At 35.6% G+C, this 9,794-nt stretch overlaps 2 protein-coding genes across 2 annotated transcripts; one reads left to right on the top strand and one right to left on the bottom strand.

Moving 5' to 3' along the window:
- Positions 1 to 1,485: 1,485 nt before the first annotated feature.
- LOC117629522 lies at positions 1,486 to 8,480 on the top strand. The gene is made up of 14 exons (XM_034362027.1): positions 1,486 to 1,651; positions 1,897 to 1,962; positions 2,052 to 2,100; positions 2,953 to 3,098; positions 3,897 to 3,998; positions 4,409 to 4,483; positions 4,572 to 4,672; positions 4,765 to 4,846; positions 5,452 to 5,544; positions 6,263 to 6,327; positions 6,666 to 6,678; positions 6,774 to 6,851; positions 8,085 to 8,193; positions 8,285 to 8,480. The coding sequence occupies exons 1-14, from the start codon at positions 1,526 to 1,528 to the stop codon at positions 8,389 to 8,391; spliced, it is 1,212 nt and encodes a 403-aa protein (XP_034217918.1). The 5' UTR covers positions 1,486 to 1,525; the 3' UTR covers positions 8,392 to 8,480.
- Positions 8,481 to 9,013: 533 nt separating this feature from the next.
- On the bottom strand, positions 9,014 to 9,790 carry LOC117630402 (F-box protein FBW2-like; the record flags this gene model as incomplete). The annotated part of the gene is made up of 1 exon (XM_034363133.1): positions 9,014 to 9,790. A coding segment is annotated over one exon (534 nt), but the record flags the coding sequence as incomplete, so codon positions are not given.
- Positions 9,791 to 9,794: the final 4 nt, after the last annotated feature.

Raw genomic sequence — 9,794 nt, 5'->3', positions numbered from 1 at the left:
GTCAGTTTTAACGAATCTAATTTTGATTTGAATTATTATGATCCACAAATAATCATCAGCCCTCTCTTACAAGAGTAGGTGAAGTCTACAAAATCTAGTAGGAGAATAGTTGAAGAAATCTTCAACTTTTCTATTTATACAGCTACAGAAAACGCTATAATTCCTAATTTCGTATAAACCACATCACTTTCTAGAGGATACCCGCTCATTTCATTAGAAAAAAGCATGCATGCAATAACCCTATAATATTTATATGTTTTGTATCTCTCATCTGTAAGTTCTTTCATGTCTTTATTCAATGATACTACCTTGGTCAGACATGGCTTTAGTAAGTAAGATAGAAATCTTCTTCTTCTATGCACTAAAGAAGCATCGATCATGGTGGCCCATTGTCAAAAGGGGCCTATTTCGGCTACGCCGACTCTGCATTCGCATATATATATATTCCCTTTTTATTTAGGGACACCCTTTAAAGACCTCAACGATATTTTTTTTAACAATCCAAAATATCTATTTTTTAAGTCTACATTCATAGATCATCCTTGCAAAAAATTAGACAAATCGGAAACCGTTTTAATATCCAATTGTGTCCTACAAAATCAAAGAACACGATGTTTCAAGAAAGTACTAAAATTTCAATAATTCAATTGAGTGGTCAATTGATATCGGATTCAGTGATTTTTTGTAGAGATAATCTTTGAATGAATATCTACAAAATAGATGGTTTGGATTAGTGAAATACAATACGGAGTTTGCCCTACAAGGGTGTCTCTCAAATTAACTAATCTAAGGATTCCCTCAATGGAAGCTCTCTGTATATATAAACAAATTTTAATACATTTCAAAGTTAAAAAAGGGAAGGGGAAAAAAAAAAAAAAAAGTAACAGCTAACTGTGTTAATGTGCCTTTAATACTAGCCCTTGGATCTCAACGGACAAATGAATGCGTCCGTTAATTTCCAATTGCACAAACTGATCCTCTGATCACGTCTACACGTGATTCTTCCTCCAGTTGGGTAGCATATACTTTGGTCTCACAAAAAAATTGACCTGGGCTAAAGCTGGGGTACATGTAGGAGAAAAGCCCAGGGCTAAATGTGGATCTCAAAATTTGGCCTGAGTTTCTTTTTTTGGCCCATAATTAGAGATGAGTTTTACACATTTTTAGAACTACATTTGGCCTATGGTCCATAACTGGAGAGGACCTAAGTTTCAAAATTTTCGGCATACTCTCATAATTTCGAGCTCTCTAAATCAGAATAGATGTTGAAATTTTTATTCCGGAATTTGAATATAATTTTTATGTCTTTTCATTGTAATTGGAATACTGATTTCAGATCTGTCCGAAAATCAAGTATAGTCACCTCCAATTTTTCAAAGCATTCTTTTAAGTTCGTTTTGTTATTTTCAAAATTTTAAAATCTTGTAATGCCAATTTTATCCTCCATTAATAAATAAATAAAATATAAAAACAAACCGATGGTCCGCTGCCGAGAGTGGAGTGTTGAGCGCAGAGTGTGAAAGAGATGGAAGAGTTGAGGAAGCTGGAAGAGGTACAGAGAATGCTGACGTTCGTACAATCTCGAGGCATTCCAACGACGTCGTCCCCTGACGACTGTAGTTGCTTTCTTACTAAGCTCATCCTCCTTCTGGTAATCTACAACTAAGCATTATAATTGAAGTCTTACTGTCAAGAAAGTAATTTTCTTCTTAAAATTTGGTTCTAGATTTTCTTCTAATTTTAATTTGTAGAAACAACCAGAATTTTTTTGATGCAAACTGCTTTGTTTATTATGTTTTGTTTTGTTTTTTGTTTTGTTTTTGTTTTTGTTTTTTTGTTTTTTTGTTTTTGTTTTTTGTTTTTTTTCTTTCTAAACTTGGAAATGCTATGCCAAAGGTACAACCATGTGGAGAACTTGACTTGGGCAAAAAGTGCAGTTTGGTTTCTGAATATATGCCAAAGGTGAGCATTGTATCATTAGCTGATTATCTGATTTTGTTCAATTCAATGTCAATAGAAATGGGTATGTGCTTATGTCACTTGTTTCACAGATTTCTGCTGCATTTCTTGATGAAGCATCCAAATGGCTTAATGGAGAAGGTAAACCAAAATAGAAGATAAAAATATGTTTTTTGTACTTCTCGCAGACGTGCATTTGAGACTAAACTGATTTCCATTTGCACGCCATACGCACATACACAGAGTAAAATCTACATTTAAAGATATTTTGTGAGCTATATTAACAGGATTTATTTAGTTTTTAATCTATGATGCTGCACAGATTACAACTGATATCATACCCACCCCGTGAATATGTTGTATGTGATGCCACACTTCCTGGCTTGACTGCTACATCATGGAATAAAGCAATTGTGTAGAACATTATACACAGATACAAATAGATTCCTTCCTTTTTCCATTTTCTTGATAGATACAAGTGCTATACTTTGAATGGTTGCCTTTAGCTTCCTCAAATTCGAAGGATCGTATTATTTATTGAAGCAGTTTAATAGGCTGGGTTCAGTAGGTGTGCATACTACTTGGTGCTGGTGTTTACACTTCCTACTACATTTATGTTTCTGGAGAAGGTGTAGTTGGGAATGGAAAGTATTGAATTGCATGCAGAGGATTACCTTTGTGCTTGTGTTGCATTCTTATGAGGGTTGAGTGCTAGCAGTTTAGCATAAGAATTGCGATCTTATGTGAGATCTTTATATTCTTGATTTTCACTCCTCCTAGGTTATGTCTTCTTACTATGTTTCTGTTTTCTTCTTGATGCTCATTGTTCATTCTCTACGAGCTGATTTCCCTCACTTTGTTTGGCCTTCTGTATATATCCTGTTAACGAGGACATCACCCCTTTTACTTGATTTTGGTGTAGATTTTCTTTAAATAAACAGATACAAATAGCTTTACATATTTTTATAGCTTTGACTTTTGCTTTTTTTACAGGCTATGAAGAAAAGTCTGTTGAAAATGCTTTGCAGCTTGCCTGTAGCCATAAGCCTGAGTCTAGCTCATTGGACAATAGTTCTGAAGAAATGGCTATGGTTGGACTGGACGCAATGCAACGAGCAAATTCTACCCTTGAAGATTTTGTAAGCAGGCTTTGTTCTTGAAGATTGATTCTATATATAAGAATATGCATTATTTAATAGTTGAATATTCATGTGCATAGTACGTGTAAGAGAATGACTAGTTGCAGATTTAGTAGTAAAGCTAACATGGAAAGCTTACCGATTTGAATTATACTAAAATTTCACTTTTCTTATTAAATTTACTAGGGCATTTTGGTTGCCAATGGGAAATGCTACATATGATAGTATTGAAACGATTCTCTTATTATATTTTTCAGTTTCTGAAAGTGAAGTAATCTAACAACCTCAGGTAACCCTTTTTTATAAGAACAGTATAGTATTCTCTGAGTAGGACCTTTTGTATGAAGTTCTGTGGGAAATAGTCAATTGATACAATCCTCAAGGATGTCAGTTGCCTCAATCTTAATATATTTTACTTATGTTGTCCTTTGCATTCAATGCCTCAAGAACAGAATGACGAAATTTCTTACGTTCATCCAGTAGTTGATGAGCATATTTTACTATACCAATGTTGTTATATTGATGTTCAAAATGCTTGCAGTGGTTGTTACACTGGTCGAAAGAAACTTCAGTTCTTCCAATTAAGTAGTTTTTACATGTGCAGGTCACAAAATTTAGCTAAACCACTTAACCCTCAATTCAACATTATTTCTTGCTAATTTTTGTGTTTCAAAATTTGCATGCTATGGCTGAAACAAATACAGTTGTATGCCCACTGGCACAAATGCATCGTGAATGTGTTTCAACTATAAAGTAGTATAATCAGGTTATGGAATAATTATGAACTCATTTTTTCAGTGCAGATCTTATTTTATGTTTCATGGGATGGATATAAACAAACCACAATCAGTATTCCAATATCTACCTGTGCTTTCATTCACAGAAAGCTACATTTATCAGGTAATGATCTACACAAATGACGTCAAGTTCAGTTCTCTCTTTTTTGCGAAAGGAGAAAATGCAGCTCCCAGAACAGTTATTGAACTTGTGGGACGCCCTTGGGAAACTATTTCTATGTAGTTCCACAAGGAATCATACGCTACCTTTTTATATTTTGGAAAAAAGAACAAAGCTTTGTGAGCCTGCATTTCTTCCCGCTCGTACTTGTTAGTAAAATTTTGAAACAAAAAAGAGGGACTACGCAGTAGGCAGTGAAATTATCTTTTAAGGAATCGCAAATTTTGGTTGATTGAGAGTGCAATGGTATGATGAGCAGAGTTGTCACCAGTTGATCTCTGATTGGTGAGCTTCTATGTTATTTCTTCCCTTTTGTCTCATTCTCTTAGAAATCATGGTTCTTGTTGTTACAGCTTGATCGTTTGAATGAGAAGACATTGCATGCACCAAGCGACGAAATGAACATGTTAGAAAGAGGAAGCCAGACGGTACTGCTAAGAACTTGGGAGCAATAAACACAAAATTATTTGAACTTGGGTATTAACTTTTATGTGACCAATATCTTTTGGGCCGCAGGAAGGTCAGTGGCTAATTTCTAGGTGTACAAACATGTTTAAAAGTGACCCATTCAGACCACTGTCATGTCTACTTGAGTGTCATGGCCTTTTGACAAAAAGGTACTATCGCTTTCTGATTATATTAATTCTTGGGGGAAGATAAAGGAAATCTGAAGTTTTTGTGTTTATTTCACTTCTGTTTATGGGTTTAGGATACAAGATGAGTTTAAATCTGGAGAAGGATATTGGGCGCTGGAAAGAAAGCTTTGTTATGCACTTATAAATAAAACGGAGGTATGGTTAACATCTTGGGTTGTTACTTTTCAAATATAGCTAGTTTCAACATGTTTGTAGAAATGTTTATCAGAAATAGATTCAGAAATTATCAACGTGTAGAAAAAAATCTGTCACCTTTCCATACCGACTCTACGCGTCCCATCTGAAGATTCCAGACAGTATCACAAAACATTCATGAAAACCCAGTCACCAAACAGAAGGTTCACTGCCTGTTCAAGCACAACCTCTGTGATAAAACTCTACCCGCTTTCTTTGACTCCAGGATGACCATGAAATCCACTGCAACCTAAGCCCCACTCGCGTTCCTCAGAGTCCATCACATGACTCTCAAGCCTTTCCAAGTCCCAACCTCTTTCATATTGTTGTCATTTTTTCCTTTCTACTGCGAAAGCCACTTAATTGATATACCTACAGATTTAAATTTTCTGCTTAATTTTTACTTTCTAATTTTAAGGTATTGAAGGTATGCTAGTTATGAATTTTCTGCTTCCAGAAACTCTTTTGTAGAGTTCTTCATTCCATTCTGATGAGTTATATAGCAGTGAGGCATAGGCATGCTCAAGCCCTCTCTATTAAGAAAATGATAAAATTTGGTTTCACAGATCTCTGTTGAAGATGTTATAAAGGCAATTAATCAGAAGTCCTTCGATTATCGAGTGCTGAATCTTTTACTGTACCAGTTGAGAGGAGAAGAGGTATAGTAGTAGCTTGTTTATCTGTATCCATGTTTCTTAATGAACTGAATCTATGCTGACTTATAAATATTTTTCCTGTGTACATATCTGTTGTTTGGGTGTGTGCATATGTATGTTTATGCATGCATGTGTCTATGTATATCAATTTCATTGATTACATCTAAATTGTTAGTGAGATTTAATTAGTCTATTAAAATAATAGTAATTTTAGGCAAAAAGTATTATTAAAAAAATAGTAATAAATAGTAGTGAGATTTAATCTCAGCCATTTATAATGTGTTAATCTAATGGTCAAGAACTTGTGTCAAAACTTGTGTCAAAAATAGAGTGCCAGGGATCCGCCCCCATATATATAAATTGTTGCATGGATGCTTCTCTCCATGTCGAGGTGTAAGATCATAGAACTTGGTTTGTCTTCTAATAAATAGAAGAACGGATGTTGTCAATATGATATGATGGTGTTAGATGTTCCATTTTGAACAGTATAGCTGTTCTCATAGTATTAATATAAAATCTATTTCCTAAGAAAAGAAAAAAGGATTATAAAATCCCCTTACAGCACTCCTTGTGCCTATACTGAAATGTTGCAAAAGTATTAATTGATGTTTTCTTTGTCTATTTGAAATGAAGTGTGATGTAGCTCATCTTTTGCTTCACATGTCTTTAACAAGTATATTTCATTTGGCTAATCGTGTTCACCTTTGAAGCTGTAATAAAGGTTAATGAGTTGCATATGGAGTTTCTATCAATCTCAGAATTCCTAGTTGAGGTAGCTGATGATCTGTGAGTACTCTTCTTTCTTTCTATTTTCTATTTTTTCTTTTTTTCAGTCAAATGCTCTAATTACATAATAGAGATTTTAGTGTTTCACCTTATAGTTGTAAGTGTGTGACTTCCTTTCAATATGTTACTGCCATGTTGGTAGACTGGAATATTTTCTTGTACTAGACCGTATATTATCTTGCATTTACTATATGCCTGCGCTGCGTGAGAGGCGTCTTGAAATTTTGCATCTACCTTTATCTATTATTAGGGAACACTAATGTTATTATTTCAATTAATTTTTGTTGCAAGCACATCGTCTGTATCATTTGCCTTGAGTTGACACAATGATGTTGTAGGTTTGACTATGAGGTGAGCTCTTTAATTTGCAGAGTTTATGACTGTTGAATTCCGTCCCATTTTAGTTTTTCCGATTCTTTAGTCCAAAATATTGGCTCATCATGCAGGAAGATGTTATAGAAAATAACTTCAATATATTGCGCATGTTTGTCAGAACATATGGAGCGTGTGCCCCAACTGTGCTGGTAAGTATGCCAAGCATGTCATTTAAGCACCGTTTTATAAAGAAAAAAACCCTTTTCTTTCTTTTTTGCTTCTGTTTTCTTTAGATGGGGGATGCGGGGACAAGGCCCACGCTTGCTCGCTGATATTCGGGATTGAATTATAGTACCACTTGTGACACTAGTCCGCTTCTTGGTTTTCCATTAAATGCAATTTACTTTACCTTAATTTGAAGTATGAAGTTGCCTTAATTTGAAGTATGAAGTTCAGGATAGTTTGGTGTCCCTGGTTGTCCAGCGTACAAATTACTTAGTACAAGTATGCACTAAAAAGAAATGCAGTTTCTTTTGTTTTTGAACGGACGTTTTGCATGTTTTAGAGCATCTCCAGCTGCATCGCTACTCCCTTATCCCTAGCCATTTTAGCGAAAAAGAAGGAAAAACTACCCTCCAGCAGAGTCGCTACCTCTCTCGCCATTTTGGAGATCGCTATTTTGGCTCGCTACATGTAGTGAGGGGGAGAGAGAAATTCAGGCTCACCAACTGAAAGGTGCGCAAGAGAGAGAGAGGGGGAGAGAGAGAGAGAGAGAGAGAGAGAGAAGAAGAAGAAAGGTTCGGTGGGTTTGAGACAATTAGCTTTTGGGTTCTTTTTTTTTTTTTTTTTTTTTAAATGAATTTAAAATAATAAAATATTTGAGGTTAGCTAAAATAGAGAGCATTGCTGGAGAAACCAACTTTTAAGTGGTTAGCTATTTTAGCTAGAATTTAGGTAATATTTGGAGAGTCTCCTGGAGATGCTCTTACACATTCTACTCAGAGACATCCAATGTAGCAGGTAGTAACTAACGGAATTTGTGATTTGGAGCAAACAGAAATAAACCATATGTCAAGGAACAGCAGCCTTAAATCTATAAGCCTTAACTCTGGTAGACTGAGATAACGATACATCGGTTTGATACAGTGGTTCCTTGAGACAATATAATTGCTGTGTTGTCAATGAAATACAAGCTTTATGAGTTGTTAGATATAAGAAATATGATAGCTTCCACTTACATATATTGTTGGTATTATCTGTCATGATGTTAAATTCCTAGAACAGTGGAATTTCATCAATTTGAAAAAAAAAAAAAAAAAAGACTGCAAAAAAAAAAACCTTTGCAGTCTTTTTTTTTTTTTCTTTTTTTTTTCATCAGTTTGATTTTTGATAAATATGTATGAACTCTAATAAGTAATACCCACCAATTTTTACCGCTTCAGGCAAAATACATAGCTGAGGCTGAAGAGAAGTATAACAATTTACTGAAAATGCTGGATCCTCAGCTGTCCTTGAATTACCGGAGAAGATGCGAAGAAGCAACTAAGGAAGGTAAGTTTGCCACCCTTACAGCATGTGAAACTGGATCCTCTTTTCTTTCACCCCAGGTTCTGCTGATGTTTATGGAATTTGAAATTTTTAGGAGGGAATATGTCTGCACATCCTCTTGGAACATGGAGTATACCACCTCTAATACTAGATGAGGAATTTTATCGATCCAGTCTGTTAGATTCGAAGACGCAGTTGTAACCTTGGATTTAAACAGTTGGGGTTTGGTTCGGTGTCAATGGAACAGGATTTTCTCTGTTTTGTTATAAAAATTTTGCTTCCTCGTTTCATTGTTTTTCTGTTTCCTCCCCTACTTTGATTCTGCTACCAGCGATCTCCCGCACAACTAAATTTTCTTCTGCTCACGTGGTTTTCTGAGTTGTAGATATTTGAAAAAAAATGCTTGACATAATACCGTCTCAAAGCCTCAATACATGTTTTTCTGAGTTCTTTTATATATAAGAACATGCTTTTCTGAATTGATATTTGAACAAAAAAAATACAAGCTGTTAGCTGGTGACCACACTTGTGTTTGAATAATTCAAAAGAATTGAGGCTTATAGCTGTAATCGGTGGACCACTAATTTTGAAAGGAAAGGGCCAACGAATAGTATTTTATCCAAAAATAAGGACCAAAAAAATGGAGATGTTTTTCTGGTAGAATAACCATTTCAGCTTAAACAGTCATCCCAGCTTATTCATGGTAGTATTTGAACTTCAATCAGGTAACCCGTGTGATTTTCAGTGCCCTTTAGATCAATGGGATGACTGCATCTTATTGTGAAATCCGAAACTCTCAACTACCCTCAATCAACTGGTATACTTTTAAAACGACATAAACAAAGCCTTTTTATTTATATGAGAAATAGATACAAAGCCTCACAAGTTTCACTTGGATTGATATGCAAACAACAGAGTACAACATGGTTATACTTATGCAGAAACACACACGCTGAAATATTAGTGGCTGCTAATTACTGGGAAAAACAACATTTCTTACACAGGGTTCAAGTAGTTTTTCACCTCTAACCTCCACTGGAAACCCCACCACACTCCAGCAGAGAATTCAAGGAGATAGGGGCCAGTCGAACCCACCATTGTCAAGATAAAAACCATCATAGAACCTCATTTCTACATCCTCCATACTTTGGTCGTCTTCCCAAGCTTCATCTAACATCTCTTCGTCAAAATCGTCATCCATTACACTGGCGACGAAGTCCCAAGCTAAGTAGCCAGAAGAAACTGAGTAGTTTGAACATTCATCCCAGCCCTCATTGTCTGAACCTGGTCCAATCACCTTCAGTCCTGAGAATTTCTTGACAAACCTTTCATCAAGCTTTACACTATAGCACCCTCGCACATCTAATAACTGGAGCTCAGGGCACTTCAAGAGTATCTGGCACACAGCTTCTGTACTAATACGGAGGTAGAGTATCTCAAGGTGATTGAGTTTTGGCATTGTGGCTGCTATTGCAAGGGCCTCGTCATCTTGAGAGACCTTGTCAAGTACCTCCCATCCGTACATACATCTCTGCAACTTTCTGAGATGTTTGCAGTGCTTTCCAATTGCCTCAAGTGCAGGACCTCCAATAGTTTTGCAGTAG

Source organism: Prunus dulcis, chromosome 6 (assembly GCF_902201215.1).
Source record: "Prunus dulcis chromosome 6, ALMONDv2, whole genome shotgun sequence".
In the NCBI taxonomy this organism is placed as follows: Eukaryota; Viridiplantae; Streptophyta; class Magnoliopsida; order Rosales; family Rosaceae; genus Prunus; species Prunus dulcis.
The sequence above is the reverse complement of the archived record's forward strand: the minus strand, read 5'-3'. Positions and strand labels throughout refer to the sequence as shown.